At 38.5% G+C, this 22479-nt stretch overlaps 1 protein-coding gene across 5 annotated transcripts in view; it reads right to left on the bottom strand.

Moving 5' to 3' along the window:
• The window catches only part of lpp (LIM domain containing preferred translocation partner in lipoma), a 153738-nt gene that overhangs the window by 89172 nt on the left and 42087 nt on the right, over positions 1-22479 (bottom strand). For all 5 annotated transcript variants that reach the window (XM_058638050.1, XM_058638053.1, XM_058638054.1 and 2 more), the window contains 2 exons: positions 16780-16979; positions 2101-2198 (listed from right to left, as the gene is read on the bottom strand). In XM_058638050.1, the coding sequence (XP_058494033.1) occupies positions 2101-2198; positions 16780-16975 (294 nt within the window). In that variant the 5' untranslated portion in view covers positions 16976-16979. The remainder of the gene's footprint in view (positions 1-2100; positions 2199-16779; positions 16980-22479) is intronic.

Below are 22479 nucleotides of genomic sequence, written 5' to 3'. Positions count from 1 at the left end.
TTATTATTATATTAAGACGCCAACACAGTAAGAGGGAATTGAGTTTCACTGCCAGGACCATTTTCTTTTTATTAATCATTGATAATGTTCATACATTCTTATGTTATTTCAGGCCTCAAACATACGGTATTATCAATATAAACAATCAATAAAGGCGACTCTTGTGATTAAAATAAAGAGTGGTTTGAAAACATAAGGAAGGAAATTAAATGAAATGTAGTTCTGATTATGTTTTGAGGATTAATTTACCTTTTTTTGTCTGCCTTTACATCAACAGTCACATTGTACATATATCAATTAAGATGTGTTGTTGTGTGTGTGTTGTGATGATTCATCCTGTTTATACTGTTGCTAAGCAACCCACCATAACATACTCAAAAGAGGGGGAAAGTCCTGAAGCAACTGAATTTGCAACTCTAATCAAGTTTGTTTGCTTTTTTTTGTTTTTTTTTAATAAAGTTATTTTGTTTCCTGTGTTGCTGTCCCTAAAGAACAACATGTTAGATTTGTGTATACACTTCATGTGCTGTGCATCGTTTCTGTATTTGTATGCTTATTTTGCTCCTGTTCCTGTGTATAAATACATTTAAGTGTATTAGTTTTGTTAGTATTGATAGTGAAACCTTCAATTACAAAAGCAACACAAAGATTATGTTGCAAAACAACTAATCCTTGTTCTTGAAAAGGTACATTCTCCGCCCATGTACATGTAATGTATTCTCCCCCCCAGATTATTACATATATTCTGTTTTTAACATGCAAACTGTAACAGTGAAGGTGTCACAGAGATGATTGTATGACGCACAAATTTGCTTGTGACGCGACGGTTTTGTCATCTTCAAAAAGTGGATCCCCGTATAAAAAGTTTGTGAAATATTGTTTTATACAATACACTTGGATCCACGGTTCTCAAACTGTGGTACGTGTACCACCAGCGGCACTCCAGCTTCCTCTGGTGGTACTGGTGGAAAATCAGAAACACTGTTCTTCTGTATATACCAGGCGACGTGACCGAGTGTGTAGAAAATTAAACAAAATAAATAATAGTAATTAATGTCACCTTATCTTTCACTACATCTTAATCTAATGTCACTATGCCAGTGTGAAGCATATGTGAGGAAGAGGAGGATGATGAGGGAGCAAATTATCTTGTTGTGAATAAATCTGTCTTTGCTCGGCCTGTTTACACCAGTGTGTTTTAACGTTGGTGACAGTGGTGTTACTTCGAGAGCTCAATATTTTCTCAGGCAGTACTCGGTATAAAACGTTTGAGAACCACTGCCATAGATCATTCAACCAGAGTCAAATCTTTATCCTTTAATTGCAAGTGAGTGAAGACAGCAGTCCTGTTGGTTGGAGGGGCCTAACGTTCACTGGACCTTTTTTAAAATAACTGTGACACTATGACAATGCGTGTGGTTTACATTTAATGTCACTGCACCAGATAAATTCCAGGAGCACGGTCGTATAATGTCTATGTACACAGTTTATGTGGTTGCAGTGGTGAAGTAACACACATTGCATAAGGTATTTAAATCATGCGCAGGCTTTTTCCAAACTTACAAAAGAAGTATTCATTTGGGATAGAAAACGGGTTAAATCAAATACGGGGCTTGGGGAGGGAGGTTGTTTTTCTTCTTCTTCTTCTTCTTCTTTTTCTTCCTGCTTACACTGAACAAAGGAATGTGAAGCACTTGGAGGATTTCACAGCAGAGGTCAAGTGCTGAGAGTGTCGGTCAGATTGCAGAGGCCAGATATCCTGGGAGAGCCAGATGCCTGTGGGTATTATGACCAGCAAAGCAAAGGAAAGTGACGAATATCTGCCAATAGGTGTCAGCCTTCTATCCTTCCTGCTTCAAAGCTCTCAGAAGCTGAAGAAAGACTTGGTTTTTTTTGCATGGGTCTTTCAGTTTGAATGGCTGGCTGATCTGGACTGGAGCTATACGTCTCTGCCACACTTGGCTGCAACTCAAATGTTTTGTTCGACCTGGTGCACGAACTCAGAGGAGCAGAGCTCGCAGCCGCCCGTGCTCGTCTTCGCCGACTCTTAGAAAATCACTGACGTCCAAGAAAACGTAACACAATACCAGCATCGCTCACCTGGAAATCGAATGAGTTCACTGGCGGTGGAGGGAAGGAACCAGGGGGTGATGGGAAACCGGCTGACTCTTCAACAGGTGGTGGAGGGGGAGGGTAATCTGCACGGATGGAGACAGAGACACACACACACACACATTAAAAACGGCTTATTAAATACTTCCTCTTTTTGTCCGCATGTAAACTGCTGCAGCTCTGAAAGAACAGACACCAGTGAATTCACAGGCTAAAACATCATAGTTTCCTCTTTTTATTCATATTTTCAATCATGAGCGGCACAGGTGCAGGAAAAAAACACACACAATGTAAATGTAATGTGTGTGGGAGTGTGCGTGTGTTTGTGTATGAATATATAAATATATGACTGACTCTGCTCAACAACATTAATCAATAAACAATAAATAAATCAATAAAAAAAAGTATGAACATTACATTTCGCTGATCTACACGCAATATTAAGATGACTCTTCTGGTAACAGCTGAGTGATTTTACACCAACTGTACATAACAACTACACACCAATTTATCAAATACTGTAATATTTCCATTTTGATCTTAATATTGTTAGGTACTATTGCATTTTTTCTCTACTTTTTTCATTTTTATTTACATTGTTGTGCAAAATGAATTTAATTAAATTGGATCAATAGGTTTTCAGACCGTAATATGCGGTACAATGTTGGTCATAACATTCAGTGGTGATCCTGTCACCCACTAATGGACTGAAAACTGTTCGGAAAACCTTTTAAAGGGACATTTATGTATAAATATCATCGTAAAACTTCAGAATTTTATCAATCGAAAGACTGAAAAGAAATTGTAAAGTTTCAACGGTAGTTTCTGGTATAAATTAAGTTGCATAAGTCATCAGTATTGACTGATTGACGTATCATGTGAACTGAGTCATTGTTGGTGAGGGAGCCTCAAAGAATCATGACTCGATTCTGCAGAACTATTACACATTTCCTCATCTGTTGGCGCTTTGTTTTTATTTTCCAGCCGACAACTTCACTGCTTTCCACACCTTAACCACTGTCATTTATGTTGCAGTTACAGGAGGCAGCTGGTTAAAAACGGTGTCTTAAAAACAACTGTATACACTACATGTCCAACACTAAACAGCTGACTGCAAAAATGTAGCAACTGGCTAACAGAAAGAATAAAGCATTTAGCTGCTAATTGGCCTGAAAGATTTCCTTCAGGGGGTTTGGTGGTGGAGACCAAACATGGAGGAAAAAGGCTTTGTGCATTTGTCACATGGATCCAAACAATGAATCCAAATAAAAGCACATGTTTCTCTGTGTCTGCTGGATTAGAAGCAACTTCCTAATAATAGCACTTTATAGTTTGGCTTACTTGAAGCACTTACTTACTTCTAGCGCTTGTTTGTACCCAAACGTTGAAATGCACTAATTGTAAGTCGTCTTTGGATAAAAGTGTCTGCTAAATGACATGTAATGTAACATCAGTGAAAATCACATGTCAAACTGAAGGCCCGTGGCCCACAACTGGCCCGCCATACAATTGTATTTGGTGCTTGAGATAATATGTTACATCTTTCCTGCTCCTCCATTGAAACACCACACAGAGCTGGAACTAGAGGGGGGTTATAAATGAGCTAAATGAGCTAAATGAGACACCTCTCATTTGTATTTTGCTCCCTCTCTTGTAGCAAATGATTGGCTAATACGCATGTTATTACAGGCAAGTATGTGCTGTTCTACTGAAATACAGCATTGTTGTTGGTTAATTGTTGCATTATTGTACTGCTGATTTCAATGGAAAATCATTGAGAAATTATTTTCCATATTATTTACCGCTCTTCTAGATTAATGTTTTTTTGTGAGTACTCCAACTGATGCGTATAAAACTTTGAAACAGTAGACCAGTGTTGATATTTAGCCCTTCTGCAGCTATTCCATGGGTGAATCAATGGATTTGTATATACAAAGGGTATCCATTCTATTCACTGATTAATATGACACATCTGATTTGTTTCTTTATTTCATCAATAAGCTTGGTTTGTTCTGAATCTTATGTTAATCGTCTGGCCCATGACTTGGGCCAGAGGGGGGCCGTTTAAAATTCTGGCCCCCCTCTCTAATTGAGTTTGACACTCCTGGTGTAAATGGTGATACAAGTTTGTTTCTTCTGCAGCAAATGGCCAAAAAATGGTTTGAGTTCTCTAATCTCATATATCCTGTAACAGATATTTCCAGTTTGAGTTTAGAGTTGAAATTCTGCACTAGCTGACTAGTATTAGTGCCTTTGCATCAACTAATAACAATCTGCACAATATTTTGCACCATCAGGCTATGAAAATGATCATAATATGGGACAACCTTCTTCTTTTTTTACACTTAGTGTCCGTGCAAAACGGTGGGAAAATGGGATGATTTGGAATGATGTATAAAACAATTGATTATACCTTGTAATTCAAATTCAGCATGATGATCTCTAAGATCTAATGAACAATTGAAAAGAGAGAGTGAGTCAAAGAGAAAGAACTGGACCGCCAGTTGACCGACACAAAATTGCAGCAATTTGGTTACCTAAGAACTGCTAATCTGGAGTAAGCACTTTTTCCCCCTTGTGAGATTGGAAATGTTAATTTTATGTTACAAACGGTTCAGACTAGGTGTCCGCTCTGCCCGAAGAGGACGAACATGCCAAATTTGTAGTTCTAAAGTCTACGCTAATCCAAGGATTGCGTCCGACCACATGTTTCGGACAGGATAAAGAGTTGCGTGCCAAATTAAATTCTGATTTGGCTTCTTACGGCACGGGACTTAAGACTGAATCATTTGACCGTGTACATCTAAGTACCAAACCAGACATGAGCTTTGCAAATTAAAGGCTTTCATGAGACGTAATGGGAATTTGTTCCAAATGCTGAGACTTTGATGAGTTCCGTTAAGAAATTCCATTTGCTTTCCATGGCTTTTATCTGTTTTCATTAGAATCTAATTGATGTCATCAATGTAGTTTATCCAGGGCAGCTGAACAAATTTATTAAAGCATGGCGCTCAGCTGCCTTGCCATAACGGCAGACAAAGAGAGACCGTGAATAAAACTGGACACGTATGCGTCTTGAGGCTTACAAACAAAGCAGAACTTGCGAGCATTGCATTAAAAATGATTCCCTCTGGGTGGTTAAGGGCCTCCATGTGAATTGTTGATTTAATAACCTTGTGACCTCCACTAAAACTCCAGTGTAACAGCTCCTCTAAACCTCTGGGACAGAAAATAAAACATGCTGCTCAACAACGAGGCGCAGCCCTGGTTTTCCCTCCCTCCCTCCCTCCCTCCCCTTCCTGCGCCAGCACCGATCTTTCTCTTTACCACGATACAACTCGCTTGTAACATGTGGCTTACAGAGAATTAAAACATTAAATTCCATGTACATTTCTATAGAACATCAAAGATGTTTTGGATTTATCATTTCAGGAAACACAAGGGCTGTAAATGTTTCAGAGGGGCATGTTTTATTGAAAAGGTCTTACAGTTCTGTATGTGGAACAGTGGGAAGCAAGACTTGGTGCCTGAGCAGGGGTCATTAAGCATCTTTGCTGAAAGGATTTCCCCAGTCATGTTCCTTCTCAGCCTTATTTTCCTTCTGACTTCACGCCAGTCATTCAGAGCTGAAATGTGCTAATAAGCTAATGAAAAACACAATGGCTTGTGTTTGTGCAGCTACACCATGAAACCATGAAGTTATTTGTGACTGACTCAGGGTCAGTGCTGTCATCTGAAAGACATGTTTTAAATTAACTGGTTACAGAGTTTCTGTGATTTAATATTCCTGTGTGATAAAAACAAAACAAAACAAAACAAATCTTTCCTTTGGAAACACCAGATTATCTTTTCAATACAGCGTCCGTTCAAATGAGTAATTATGATTTTCACTCACACAACAGCTAAGAAGTGGAACCTGTCTATAATTAGGAGAGAACTTCAATCACCAAAACCAAAGGAGTCGCAAGTAGACCTTCTGTAAACACTTTATAAATATTGATTGAATTTGACTGTTTCGCCTTCTTTGCAAATTACAAAATGGAACTGTTGGAAACAGTCTTTAAGTTCTCAAACTTGCAAATGGAATAAGGTAGCTAATGATTTGGTGGTGATGTGTGGTAAAGCTCCCTCACAAATTAATTTAAATCTATTACACAGTGAATATTGAACTGAACCTTGACTTAGAAAGATCACAAATCAAATTGCAGTTAGTTATATCTATCAGAAAATATAGCAAATGGATATTTTTCCCAAAATTGGTCAGACACACACTTGCTGGTGTATAAAATGTTCGTAATTATCACACCGCTTAAAGGTTTAAAGTGAAAATACATAATTTACATTTATTTCTCATAAAACTAGATTCTATGCTTCTGCATGGTCTACGTTCTTATTTGCTTCATTTGCTCATGCTACAACCATTATTGCAGGCACACTGGAACACTTGCTAACCAGCAATGATAAAAGTGATTGTTACACTTACAGTGAATATTCCATTCATGTATTTCACATTGAAATTGAGTTCCTCTGAGTTTGATGAACGATGAACCAAAATGCTTAAAATGTGAGCACCTGGTGCACAAAATGAGACCTTGATAGTTTTTTTATTAAGTTTTAAAGTTGTGTTCTCCTTGTGAGAGAAAAGTTTACAAAAAACGTAATACTCTTACTAAGGTTCCGTTGAGAGACAAGATCTCTTCTTTCAGGGAGTCCTGGTAAATCTGATCTGGACTGTAAAGATAATCTCAGGCCACCTTCAGATTACCAGCCAGATTGTTCAAATCCAATTCAAATCTGGTGCACACATGCTTTTTCATGCATCAACACCAACAACAGAGAGTGTCAAATGTGTGAGAACACTCCGTATTGAAGTGAAAGATACACAAGGTCAGAAATAGAAACTATCACAGTGAATTTGTGGTTAAGAGGACGACAATGTTGTGTTGACATACACTATGTGGACAAAAGTATTTGGCTACAGCTGTCAAGTATTGAACTCAGCCGTCTCTGAATCTGGCCCTTATCTCCAATGAAGGACAATCTCAACACTTCAGCATACAAGGACATTTTGGACAATGCTATACTTCCAACTTTGTGGTAAGTTTGTGAAAGGTCCTTTTTTATTCCAACACAATAGTCACAAAGCAAGGACTATAAAGACGTGGTTTGACGAGTCTGGTGTGGAAGAACAGAGCCCTGACCTCAACCCCATCGAGCGCAATCACCTTTGGGATGAACTGGAGCAGAGATTGTGAGCCAGGTCTTCTCGTCCAACATCAGTGCCTGACCTCATAAATGCTCTACACAATGAATGGACACAAACTCACATTGAAACACTTTAAAATCTTGAGGAAAGTCTTCCAAGAACTGTGGAAGCTGTTGTAGCTGCAGAACGAGAACCAAATCCATATTAAAGTCCTTTAAATGTAATTGAATGCATCATTAGATTCCCTGTTGGTGTAATGGTCAGGCATCTGAATATTTTTGTCCATCATCATGTAGGTGGAACATGAATAGTAGAATACAGAACGCTGAGCACATCCATAGCAAAAGCACTTTTATTTTATTTTTGTTAAGGGAAACCTTTTTTAAAAAATAATTTCTTCATGTTCCCTTGGTTTACAGTTAACAATGGATAGTTCATTTTTATTTTATTTTTTTTCTCTTATATATCAACACTTAGCCAGTCCTTGGATTTTTAAAAAAAAAATATTTTCATTTATCCTAAAGGTATCCTTAACAGCAGCAATGCTTATTACACTAAATATTTTTGAATCAAGTGGTTTTAATGTGTTTATTGTTATTTAGCAAGGTAAAATGAAATGCTGGCAGCTCAAGAGAGCCATCGAGTAACTGTGTGATTCATTATCCGATTAGTCGACTAATCCTTTCAATAACTGACGAATAGTTGACTATCAAAACAGTCGTTAGTTGCAGCACTACACATCAGTCACTCATGTTGTACTGCCAGCTGATGTTGGAGCACATACTGAAATAACAAAAACCTGATTTGCAACATATTTCAGAGCCAAACATCCCCTCTGGCTCCCAACTGTTAAATTCAGTTGACTTGTTTGTTGAAAAATACAACCGCACCAGAGGTGCCACCACCGGAAATCAAACCTCTGTGGTGACAATTTCTAATAACTCCGAATCAACCATCATCTCGACCGCTCGGCACTGTCTGTTCCGCACGCAGCTCTGAAGCCGTGTGAACGAGGCAGCGCCAGAGCGGCTTCTGTGCCGTGAATGAAGCCGACTCCATTTGTGACAACAGGGAGCTGAAAGCTCCGAGTGAGCACTAATGAGAGAAGCAGCAGGAACACCTACTTAATACGACAACTTCCCCTCTCTTTATTGAGCAATTACTTTTAAGTAGCTGCTTTGTGAACAAGGAATCCTAATCAGTAATTAAAGTTATTTGAGAGGCCATGAGAGATATAACAGGGCTATCAGGAAATAAAGTATTGTTAAGAGGATGATAAGGGGGAGGCGCTAGATCCAGCTGTGACACCGGGGTGAATATTAAACTTTGTTTTTTATATAAGTGATACATTTATGGACGTTTCAAGTACAGAATATAACAATTGATTGGCAGCTGCGACAGTTAAACGCTTATATTCTTGCAGGTTTGAAAATAAGCGTCTTTAAGTTGTTCTGTTATGTGGTAAGGATTAGTGGGGGGGGGGGGTTGAGCATATGTTTTCAGATTTACATATGCACAATATTGTCAGAGCTACACGTGTGTAAGCAGTGGCCATCTGGCCTTCAAGGACTTAGGACAAAGGCCGTCACATGATATAACTGCCTTTTGCGTAACGCGTCCAACATTCAAGTGAAAGAAGAGTGTGCAAAATTAAGATAAGAAAGTGGAGAAATCGTCTGACACCATCAACAGAAGAAAGCACCATGGAGAACAGCGATAATGTTATGGAGATTTATACTGTTTTAGAAAGACACTTTTGCACATACCGCATTAAAACACTATAGTAGTATAGTCACATTAATACTGTTTACATTGCATATTGCTGCTGTAATATCTTGCCTCCATTCCGGGTCTGTTCCTTTTTCTCTTCTCATTTATCTCAGATGATATCATATGGTATTATCTTAGATCATAGACTATAAACTATGACAAGGGTGCAATCTGAAGGAAATAGGAGACAGCGAGGTGAGTTTTGGATGGTAGGATGACTTTGGAATCCAAGAAGAGGAAACGAGCGAAGGCGGAGTCAAGGATTAAATGGTGGAATCTGAAGAATGAAAGTTACCAGAAGACTGGGAAAGGGCAGCTAAAGTGGTGAGGGTATTTGGTGTATCCTCTGGACATAACTGTGTGAATGTGAATCGGCCAAAGTGACAATGGCCTTGTTTAGACTGCAGCCCAAATTGGACTTGTAAACTTATCCGTTCAGAATCTGATCTTCCCCCGACCAACTGTTCACATTATTTATTGCACGTGATCAGATCTGATCTGCATGTGTCCATATTGACATTGTCTACTCTTGTCTTCCACGTTGATTTCTATGGTTACAGGCCACGCCCCGGAAAAAGAACTAGTCTAAACAAAAATCTGTGGAACCGTGGCACAAACTTTCTTCTGATAAAATATTGTCTTCCAACTACAATTAACTTCCGTCTCTCCAGATCTACGTCATCGTAGTTGTTGCTTAATGTTGCATCAGTGTTTAACTTCCTGTTCTGTTCGTGCTGAATTCTGCTGAATTGAAGCATTTTGTTCCTTCATCTGGCAAAAAAAAGAACACTGGTGTGCATTCTACAGGAGCAACGAACTGATGGAACGACGACAGAGCCAGTACGTGACGCAGAGAGTCAGTGGAAGCAGAAACACTGACTCAAGAGGATGTGTATCACTTACAATGCTGTGACAGAGATGCTATGGGACGGACTTTGAAATCCTATCTGAGCGACTGAGACGTTCCTCTTGAAACGGATCTGTAAAAATCAGTTCAGAATCACATTCGAAACCACCTCCATAAGTGGTTTGAATCAGGTTTGGAAAAAGGTTTTTTAGCTGTTCAGACTGCCAAAAGAAAAAATCTAACTAGATACAACCTGGATAAAAATCCAACTTGGGCTGCAGTCTAAACGAAGCATGTGCTGAAATCAAACTCTATGCTACCTGCCTCCTAAAATCTCCTAAAATCCATCTTTTCATATTTTCAAGTGATTTTTTTTTAAAACCAAAAGAAAATAAAGAAATTGGATCCTTTTTTTAAATTCAGTAGTCAATGTCTGTAATCCTTTCCAGGCTAAATGAACAAAGTGTTTACAGTCCTCGGTGTCACTTCACATGTCTTATCTTAGGTATTCTTTCCAAATGTGCTGTGGCGGAGGTTGTGAGCACATTGTTTTGACATAATTATGGACTCGTTTTATTCCATCTTCCGCTGGAGAGGAGCAGTTGAGCTCTGCTCGTAATTAGCATGATATGTATAGAAGAGTGATTTACGACTGCGCGTGGTTCAGAGATGGAAGGGTGGAATTTGAGGTCTTCAGAGATGCACGTGTTTTAAGTGTAAGAGGAACTGACACAGGCGTCTGCTACGTCGTCAGGAGAACTCCCATGGGAGAAGAATTCGAGATCAGGGAGAGTGAAAAAACTGTGAAAACGACTGAATGGTTTAACACCAGAGAGAATCTTTTTATCTAAGCATTTGAACAAATGAACTGACTGAGCGATTAGTGGCGTAAACTGTGTTGATTTTCTGATGAGGGGTTCATCAAAGGTGCAGAGAGTTCCACTGTCGTTTTCTATAAACAATGAAAGTGGAGCAAAGCAGATTTTACAGCTGTGCTCTTAAAAAAATAAAAATAAATAAAAAAAAGACGATTTCATATTTGCCTTTATCATGAAAGCTTCATACAAAAAATTTACTGAAGGGTTTTCCTATAGAGAATGTGCAGTACTGTCTGAATTGTGTCAACTTTGTGTGAAGATGTGTGGATTCAATCCTACTCATGCAGATTTGATATATAATTTTGAAAGAACAGACAGGATGTGAAGGAAATTGTTTTGATAACACGATTACCACGGAAGATATCAGATTTTTTTTTATATCAGCTGACAAAGGAAAACGTGCTACAAAACAAATCGACATGCGTTTTAAAGTAAAAAAAGACAAATCACAAGATTCACTAATGTGCACACTGCGGATGGAATACAACAAGTAGTTGAGGTATGTGCTCCACTTAGATAAAAGTGGCCTTTGTATAAGCTCAGAGCATAAGCCTGTGGTTTCTATGGGGACAGTGACACACTCACTGGTGGATTTCCTGTAAATTCCCCTGATGACACCCATGAGGGACCCTGACATAACAACCGGTAGTCAGCTTGCCTCTGGCCACTCAAGCAGGGAGGAATAAAAACAGCTTATGCACATGTTCCAATACTTTTTAACTGCTCTCAGCAAACGATTAGCCCATTTTTGGTAACTTCATATGAGTTTTGTTTTTTCTCCGACGTTTTACTTATTTTTTTATGATTAGTCCACTACAAAGTTTGATAATAAGCAGCCAGACATTATCAAACCAAACACTACATTATTGTATGACAGTGATTCCAGTGTTAATTCATTTAGAATTAGTTTTTGATTTGTGATTCTATAGCATAACATTCTATATTATTGACGAGTCATTGCTGTCTGACATAATGAGCATCAAAATGCACAATACAAGACAAGACACCGAGTGTTGTAATAATATTGAATGAAATGTCACGTGCATTTACTAAAAAACAGCTAATGTAATAATATTAGCAATAAAGTGACTGTAGATTTGCCTTTTACAGTCAACAGACACTGAGACTCCGGTCTGTTTTGGGCGTGAATGACCTCGGTCCTTAACATCACATTTAAACTGTTCTCATTTAGGCTCCTGTTAGTCACACCGTCATATCACTGCAGCACATCTGAGGACAACGCATCAGCCGTTACATGGTCAATGAATACCACACTGACAACATGACACGACATGGCCCAGCGCGGCATCAATTAGTCAGAGACGCTTAATAACATAACACAACAGAGACGTCATTAAGTGGCCAGTGATTACAGAGGCTGAAACCTGGTATTCAAAAAACATTTTCGCCAGGACGTTTGACTGAAAAGGAAGTTAAGGTAGAAAGGGAGGCCTCTTCTTTTAAACAATAAAATAATGATTTAGTGTTTGGGATTTTAAGAAAGGCCAATTTGTGCCACACTACATTTTTATTATGTGTTAGATCTGACAATAACTTTAAGGAGTTTAAAATATTTACCACAGCTGAACCTGAAGGTTCAACTATCCCTCTACACTTTAGAAGGATAGTTCTTATTGCCAAATATTGCACTGCATTGCATTGCCTTTGCAGTTATACCTAAAGTTTTCAGAATCTCTTTGGGGGCCGTTCACACACAGCATCGCCTGCACGCACAAATACATTCAGTTCAATAAAGATGAGCGTTGTTTAAGCGTCTGTTTAATAATGTAAGCAGATGCGTCTCTGCATCACACAGAGATGAAAATATGTCAACATTGTGGAATGCAACAGGAGCTTTTAACACATCTTTTGACAGATCAAGTAAGTAGGTCAAATTGATCTCTGAAATAAGTTTTCAACGACCATCATCCAGATGAAGGTGGTCAAGGAGAGGATGGCCCGGACATGTAAGTTGGTTTTTGTTCTTGTTTTTCTTTCATGCACATTTTGGGGATGAGGGAAAGCAGTGGTGGTATTCATCACTGTTTTCTTTTCTCAGTTTAACACATCCATTAATCAGGGACGATGCAGCAATTTTAACTCTGCATCTCCCAGGTTTTTGTTGCTAAATTATACATGGATGTGACAGAAGCACAACCCGACAATCTCTGGTTTCTTTAGTGTGTTTTTCAACCATTTTTAGATGCTGCAAGTAAACGACCCCTTTCACTGTCTCGCACTGTACACAGTAATTCCATGAAACTAAGTGTTTGTTTGTTTTTTCAAATCACTTAGAACAAAGTCACAGCTGTGACACTGCACTAAAGCAATCATGACCTTTCTTCAGCACATGTACCAGTGTGAGATTAACATAAACCCTTAAATCTGTTTAAGGGAAATTTTCTGTAAATGGTCACCGCCTGAGACCGATATGTCTTTCACTTCCTCCCGCTGAGACATTAATGAGGACAAGTCTCTGAAAAAACCCCAGGTCAGACCGTTCTAACTGTGCAGCGCCCTGTCTGCACCGGCCTCTACCGGCCTCTTTGTCCGAGCAGTAAACACAGCCTCAGACTGCTCATTCCAGCCCTCACACTGGCCTCAGCCAGACAAAAGCCACAGCGAGGCACCGTGCCAAATTCACTTGTTCCTAATTTTTATGCTAATCCTCTATTTTACATCAGGCAGTCCCCACATTTGATATAAAATATATTAAATACATCAATAAATGAATGAAGAGAGACCCAGATAATCTTTTCATAAAGACGTCTTATCTTTAAGAGGAGATGTCTGCACATGGCTTTACATATTTCAAAAAGCTGACAGCAGGCAATCATCAAAAGTTTAATGAGGACTAAGGCGGCTGGAACCCAACAGTCACGATATTTGATCCACTTTCAAAAGAAATATGCTGCTTTTTTTTCTTTTTTTTTTTAATAGAAGTTACTTAAAACAATAAAATAATGTTGAATTAAACAGTTTTTTTACGAGCTTCCTCCAAATTCCCCAGCTCAATTGACAATGTAACAGTGAACCTTTCAAATAAAGGAAACTTTATGGGGTTTAAGAGACACAATAACAAAAAGGTTGTAAGATATTAACAAACATATCATTGATAATTCATGTAAAATTAAATATTTTCAGTGCAAACTGCAAAGTTACACCTGCAGCTGAAGTGTCCCGCCACCATCCCTCTAATAACTGTTCATTAATCCTCTTAATACCCACACAATGATTAATTGTGGTAAATAAGACAGAGGGAATGTGTTTGGCTTAAATATTGTGTAGCAAAATGACTGTTTGGAATTACAAGGATTTAATAATAATAAGGCCACAAATCATCATTGTTTTTAATTTACAAAAGCCACAGGAGAAGGTCAACACTAAGACCATCCGCGATTCATTTATTTGCTTTACTTATGATGCTTTCTTTCTTTTTTACGCGGTTTTCTTTGGTCATTTATCCAAAGGAGTGCAACAGTGACCACCTGCTTTTAGAACGGAGAGAACATTTCACGTTTACTTTCTCTGTTGTTGTTTCAGGAAGTTAGTTTGACCAGCGATCAGTGGCCATCACAACCATGAGAAATTTGATTCAGAGCAAATTCCTGCATGATTTTGTACACACAACTCAATCTAGGTGTGTTTTTTTTCCCCTCAAACAACTGTTTTATTAATAAATGTAGTCTGAAATTTCTTCTTCCAACAGAAATGCTGCTTAGAAAGTCTATAAAAATGCTCCTTAACCTTCTCCCTTACTGAAAAACCCATTCATGTGAAAATATTTTTGTTATATTGAATTTGGCATAAACAAGGTCAAACATTCACGATAACCAAGTTTTTTGTTTTTTTTTTCTTTTTGAGTGGAGGAAACTTAAAGGCCAAAATTAACAGCCTCTAAACCATATTTCCTTTAGTTAAGTGAAAAAATGTTTGTTGTTTTCTTTGCGCCACAGTAGGGGACAGCGCTGAAAAAGCAGCTGTCTAAGAACATGTTTTACAAAACGAACATCTGGAGCGCGAGACAGGTCCACAACTCAAACCACAAACCCCTACGGACTGCAGTGTTTTTAGCCCGACACTGTGTGTTCACTGCTTGCTTAATTTCATAACCGTTTCCCCTGTTTTCGGAATCTAGGGCTCTCAGGGGAGGTGGAGGGTTCAAGGTTGGAGAATATTCACATCACAACATAGTGTATCCAGCAGATGGGAATGTTTTAAATAATAATGAAAGCCTACGTGAACATTGCTGCTTTACACTGGGCTGCATACAGTTGTGCACATTCTAAACACTAAGACACTTGACACTGAGTCGCTGAGTTAGTGTCATTTAAAATGCCTCAGAGTAGCACTGGTAGTAGTATTGGCACTTTTCAATATATAGTTCTAGCACTACTCGGCTCTACTCAACTTGACTCTACTCAGTTTGAGTATCAGGCACTTCATAGTAGAGCTGAAACAATTACTCGTACAAGTGATTTTTCATCATTAGAACAAGATTTCTGATTGTTTTAGCTTCTTATATGTGAATAGGTTCTAATTTCTTTGCTCCTGATAACAAAGAAATATGAAATACTGAATCATTTTGGTTTGTGGACAAAACATGACACTTGAGAACATCATCATTTCCAGGTTTGACAAACACAGATCAACATTTTTTTAACGTTTTCTGACATTTTATGGACCAAACGATTACTCGATTTAATCAATTATGAAGTGACATGGCAGCAAACAGCAGCTTTGAATATTGAAAGAGAGTTTTTTGGGTAAGGAATTAACCCTGGTTTTCTAAAACCAGGAGTGAGAAATGAAAGTTGAAAGAGAACAGTTGGAGTATGAACCTAAAGTTATCCTGAAAGCTTTGCAGGCTAACCACAGACTCACCGGAGGAGTGGAATAAGTCTGGGGGCAACACCAGCAACACTTGCAGTGTTTCAAATGATGTCTCCATTATATATCTTATAATGGAGACTGAATGGCACCCCGTTAAAGCCTGAGTGGGTCTGCATCGGCACCACGATGACACAAAAACAACTGCAAAATTGTACTTTACGACCCACTATAAGACTTGATGCAAAAAAAGTGATGGAGTTCTAGGCAAAAAAATAATAATCTGCGATACCGGAGTGCATTAGTCGTGGGTGATTAACAGAATATAGAAGCAATAAGCTAACTGATGCTGTGGCTAACTCTATAGATAAAAGTAGGGATATGTCCGATACTAATACCAATATCACAAACTCGAGTATCTACCGATACTGATTTTAGACCATTTATCAACACCATTGTGCTGATTCATTTCAAAGACATAATTCCCCATTTGTGTAACAAATATTGACGAAGTAAACAGCCCAAACATGACTCAGCTAAAATGCTTTTGCTGAGTTGTATTTACATCTTTAATCTGTGCATAGTGGAGCATGCAATATATATATATATATATATATAGGATTTTTTTGGATAGGATTTTACATTTTTATCTGTCCAATATCCGATCCAGTGATTTTGACCAGATCCTGATACTGACCAATAAAAATATGGAAATTATTCTTTTCTACTTTTCTACATACTTTGAATGGCCTTGGCAGCTCTTTAGTTTGGTCTGAGCTTAGTTTCACTGTAAATTAATATAATTGCATACAGTATAGTGTATAAGTTACAAGTTCCATCAGTAGTTCTCAGCAAAGACTCAAAGATTTTAAACTTAAAGCTGATATTAAGCAGTAGTGTCTGGATTTAAACATGCTTCCTTTGTGTTCATAATTTCAAAGCTGTGGTATTAAGATGAAAAGGTGTGATTATTAAACATAATGTTTTTTTATTACTATTATTATTCAATTGACAGCAGAGTGTTCTCACTTAATATGAACACACAGGTTAGAGTAGAGATTTCAAATCACAAGTTCATTTGTAGTATTGTTAATAACGTAGTAATATTGGTATTTATTGTAGACTCATGGCAGTACCTGCAGAATCAGCGTGGGCAGGATCCCCCGCCGCTTTGTAAGGGTTGAACTTGGGCTTGGGTGCAACCATGGGGGCAAATTTCTTAGGCGCCTGCTGCTGGGAGATGGAGATGCTCGCACTACCCAAAGATGGCGTGGTCTCCATCCTGACCGCCACCTGACCTGTCTGGTCGTTACCGTTCCCTGGGTTCCACATGGTTCTGATGAAGACAGACAGAAGGGCCGTTACGTTATCATGAATCACAACAAACCTTTGAGACACAACACATTTATCATACAATAGTTCTTCCAAAATAAAAGGAAAGAAAAGTAGGAGGAAATTTAGTTAAACCATCCTTTTCTTTGTCGTTTTGAAAAAAATAAAGCTTTATTCGATGGATACAATCCCAGAAAGAGAGAAAATAAAAGTTAAAATAACACGAGAAGATCAAACCAACCACAAAACACAAGAAGAAAAGGACGACAATGCTGAAGATAAGCACGCAAGAGAGAGAGAGGTGGGACTATGACACAAAAACACAAGTGGCATTTTCCCACTCTGGAACCTGTTTCCAAAAAATTGAGATTTGGGGCTCCCAAAACACCGTTTCTGTATGGATAAGAAACCAAAACAATAGAGGACAGGATGTTCAGTGATTTCATCAGGAAGACAGAACGCCCAGACAAAAGTCAGACTCTCCTTCATAAGGCCAAAAACGGTTTTATGAGAGCACAGTGGTCTTGATCTTTGACCACCACATTCTAATCGAGTCCAAATGTTTGTACAAGGCAAAATCATATTTCTGCCAGGTGTTAATACAATCAAAATCTACTCAGTTTATCTTTGAGTTAAACTGAATTTTCGTACCAAATTTGAAGAAATACTGAGAGCAGTACCTTTGCTTGGTAGATAATGTGTGGGCTGTGCTCGATGGCCGTGTCGGCGTGATACACAGCGCGACGGACATTGAACGACGACAACAAATGCAACACAACAGACAACAATGGAGGGCATCTCTTTTTTTCTACTTAGTTTGTGGCTGATTGTCTCTAGAAGACATTAAACTTTGTATGAGAATAGACTGCAGGCGCAAGGGAGTGACGGTGTTCTGTCACCCAATCAGCTGACTGTACCATAGCATTTTACTCCAGTACCCCAAGGGAAGGGTGCTAAATAACTGAATGATAAGAGCTGGTTATTTTGGTAATATTCCTGATGGAAAATACATGACGTTCTGTACCAAACCGAAATCCACTCGATGGAGACACAGCTATAAAGTATCCAGTGTATGGCTGTGTGTGTGTGTTTCCCTTCACACTCACTAATGATCGAAGGGTGACGACTGAGGACAGTAAACGCATCATCATAATGACTGTCGTTATGCATGTGAAATGAATGAATGGTAGTATGACCGTGTCTGAGTGAGTGAAAACACAAAACTGTGTGTTTCTTGGTCAGGCGTTCGTGACAACATATACTTTCTCGTCATGCAAGACAATCAGAGATTTAATGTTTCAAGTCTGCTTTTCTCCATCAACTATGAAAGCAGCAGTTAAACATATAGTTTGTGATGTTTAAAAGGGGGTGCATGAGGTACTTTTGTCAGTGTTAGGGCAGGACGATATATATATAAGGTTTTTTTAATTATATCTATATTTTTCAATGAAATTATGTTCAAACATATTACAGGGGATTTTCTAAAAAAACAGCATGAGGGTAACACTGATGATGAGCTAGCAGGGGAATGGTGTGGGCAGAGGGTCTCTGGAAAGTGGGCATTCTAAAGGCCCTGGTATATTTCCGCATCAACGCGCATCGTGTGCATGATTTGCTGCACGTGCAGCTCAGATTTTGGAACCGCACGCAAAGAGCGCGTTGGGATGCGTGTGGACAGTCTCACCACTAGGTGGAGTATAAGCCCCATTCACCAAGTAGAAAAAACATTTTGTTAATAGAAGAAATAGTCGCCAAGGAAAGTCATCCGAGCCTCGACCCTCAAACCAACTGAAACCGTGACTACTTTGCCCGACGGGCACAGAAGTCACGGTTTCATACTACAGGAGCCTGACCCGCAAGTATACCAGGGTCCACGCTATGTGACGCACACGGCAAGTGTGCAGACCAGGGCCTTCAGTCTCACTGATGGGGGAAATTATTACAACACCATAAACAAGCTCCACAGTCTGTCCGTCCAAAATTCGTGCAATAGTGGTGAAAGCTGAGGGGGCACATGACCCAGTATATAAGGATATGAAATTTTGAGAGAATATGTATTGCGTAATATTTCGCAATAGCAAATTTTCAGCGACGCAGACAAATAAACGGTGGAGTTTTCGCAACTCTGTCTATTTACCACAATTTTGGTTGTTTTGGAGTCATTATGCATTTTTTGGCAAATGGGATTTACTTGCATCAAATTAATATTTTATATTATATAATATTGGATATTATTTATGGAAAAATTGTAATTTTAAGCAAGACTGCAAGATGTGGAAAGTAGCGTAATGAGTACTATTAGCGTAATGAGTGTTATTGTGGTATAGGATTACACAATACAGGTTTACCATTGCCATAAAACCATGCTTGCATTTACACTACTGTGCAAATGTCTTAAGCCACCACCAGCTTTGTTGTTTTGATGTCTGTCAAACTCTGTGATCACTGGCATTTGGACTGGTGTGAGTGTAGGTCTTATCCATTAGCAGACTGTCTTTAACTCATACAACATGTGTAGGATATGCTCAAGCATGGCTTGATAATCCTTGGCATAATAGACCTTTTATCACAGTAGATATTTTGTGAACATTGTAAGGACAAACACAGGTTCACTAGTAACATTCATTTAGGTTCCACTCCAGGTTTAAGAGAGACAGCATTGTGCTATTGTTCAAGTGTGAGAACAGGTCACACTGAATACTGACACTTAAAAACAGTAGAAGTTGGTGGCTTAAGGAAAAAAAAAAGGATTATTTTAAAACTGCATGCATGTCTCCTGTATTCGCTGGATGTGTTCCAATAAAGCGATTGAGAAATAAGTCTACCGAGAGGTCACTGTAGCATTGCTAAAACAACAGATCTGAGGGTGGCATCGTCAGGATGCTTGATTTTTTACTCTTAATCGGTGCATATTATTTTATTCATTTGTTTCCTCCACCTTGAGAGCATAAACACAGGAATGCTTTATAAAATTGTTAAAATCGTATCTCCTGTGTTTCAGTAGAGCTTTGATGTCCTCGTCCTGTCTCTTTTCTCTCTCCCTGTCACTCATGCAGACACACACTCGCACACAAACAACATGGCTACAGAAAAATCTATTTTAGCCGTTCAACAAAAAGTCTCACCTTATGACATCTACTTCAGCTTAAGTGTACGCTTTCTTAGGAATGTGTTTGCTTTTCCTCGCTGTAACACACTGACGTGTACTTCACACAGACTCACTTCAGAAATGCACATCTAGCTCAGTCCAAACTATCCAGATAACCTTACTATGTATAAAATAAAAACAAGGTGATGTACAGCATGTCCTGACATGCGTCAGCCTGTCCACTGTAAATTAATGAACAAGGTCTGAGCTGGCTTTGTCTTCACTCGCATCCTTTTCTTCAAGCTCACCAGACAAAAAAAACAACAACAAAAAAACAGAACAACAAACAAAACAAAAAATAAAAAACAAAAAAGTTTGGTGCCAAAAACAAAAGTGGAAAAACAACAAAGCACTTAAAAAAACAAAGGGATTTTCTAACAGAAAAAAGTATTGAAAGATGCCGCAATGCTGATGTAACATCGATGATTTGCAAGTGTTCATGTAGCTGTCAGACGTGGGATCACATCAGAGTTTCTGCATGTCACGAGCAAAGATACAAATATATTATTGCATATTCATCTTTGTTTTGATTATTTCTATTCATTAGCTAGAAATATATAGATAGAAATGCTAATAGGTACACAATATTTCAGCTATAATTTACTTTACACATCAACTTGTGCTTGTAGTGAAAAAAAAAACACACACACAAAAGGAAGTTGTTGTAGCTGAGGACACAACCATCCACTATTTCACCATCACATCCTGAAATCACTTGAAATATCTGAACTATTTATACGCCGCTCTCTTTCCCCATCCTTGTTTTTTTTGTTTGTTTGTTGTGCAGCGTTCTGATGTTCAGCTGTTTATTATCCACACGCCGACTGATACCGCGTTTATATTCTTTCTCCGAAGCACGGCAGATGAGCCCACGCACAATCATCTTTTAATATCTGCTCAAAATCCAGGCGCTCCTCCTGCCGTCTCAATGGTTCTCACGATTGATATTTCTCTCTGCTCTTAATGCTGCGATTCAGACGCCACGCTGGTGTCTCACACCCACCTGTCCCTTTCAGCACAAACGCTTTCATTTCTCAACACTCAAATGGCAAACAATGTAAAAGATGAATTGGGGGGGAGGGTAGAGGGTAGAAAGAAAAGAAGAAGAAATGATCTGTGTGTGTGTGTGTGTGTGATTCAGTTCATGTTGAATGGAACATTTCTGTTTTCGTGTAGGATTTTATTATTTGATGATGGCAAATAATTCACAGTGGGTAGTCACTTAATATAAAGGGGTCTATAGCGCACGTGAAAACCACTTAAATCACTTTGTCTGGCATATTTCATGATTGTTCTTGTAAACATGTGGTTCATTGTATGTGCCACGTTCTGGATAAACACCAAAGACCTGACACACTGAAGACCTTGTTAAAAAAATCTTTCCACTGATTCATAGATTACTTCAGTGGTTAAAATCCTTAAGGTTATTTGCTCTTGCAAGCGCAATTTCTGAACATAAAATATTAATTATTGTTCAGAATTGACTACACTTCAAAATCAAAACTACTTTCAATCGGAAAATTGTCTCCACAAACATGGGGGCACTCCGTCTGCCAATTTATAAAGAAGAACAAGGACACGCTTCTTTGAAAAGAAATGTTCTTGTAGAGTCTGAGTGAACATCTCAGTCCCTTCAATTGTGCTCAAGTGGAGGCTGAAATCTCAATGACAGAAACTACAAGAAAAACTATTCGCATTGTGAAATACTGTCTAGGCAAAAAAGACAAACTGATATTTCAGCAGAGTATATGGAATCTATGGACATGAACATTTGGCAATGATGAAAGAATGAGATTGTGATCACATAAGACCTCTCCATAACATGTCTAATCCCAGCCTTTGCACACCAGATGCATTTTTTATGTGATTTATTCACATGCTAGATTTTTGGAATCTGTATCTACTAGGTGTCAGGTAGTAAAAAAAAAAAAAATCACTATTGTCATGATTACTTACACCGTGGAAGGAAACACTGAGCATTTTTTTAATGAAATGATTTATTCACTCACTTATTTTGGTCCAGTTAAAGACTTTAAGACTAATGTACGTGAAAAAAAAAGTATAATAAAAGATAGTAGGCACATCTCAGAAATATTAGCAATATTTGCCATTGATGTGTCGTTTTCTCTGCGTGGCTCCCCCTACAGTTTTGGAGTGCATATTTTTACGACACCACTGTAAAGATCCATCCATTCTCTACCACTTTATCTCACTGTTGTAAAAACTCACCACTGATGCTTCAGCAATTTGTGTTTCTCATGAGACCCAAGACTTTGCGAGACCTCCCGATTCTGAGGACAGCACCCAATCTCTTTGGAACAAGCCATTTAAATTTCATAATAACTCCGAAACTGTT

Source organism: Solea solea, chromosome 9 (genome assembly GCF_958295425.1).
Source record: "Solea solea chromosome 9, fSolSol10.1, whole genome shotgun sequence".
In the NCBI taxonomy this organism is placed as follows: domain Eukaryota; kingdom Metazoa; phylum Chordata; class Actinopteri; order Pleuronectiformes; family Soleidae; genus Solea; species Solea solea.
Note: the sequence above shows the minus strand (reverse complement) of the source record. Positions and strands in the feature narration are given on the sequence as shown.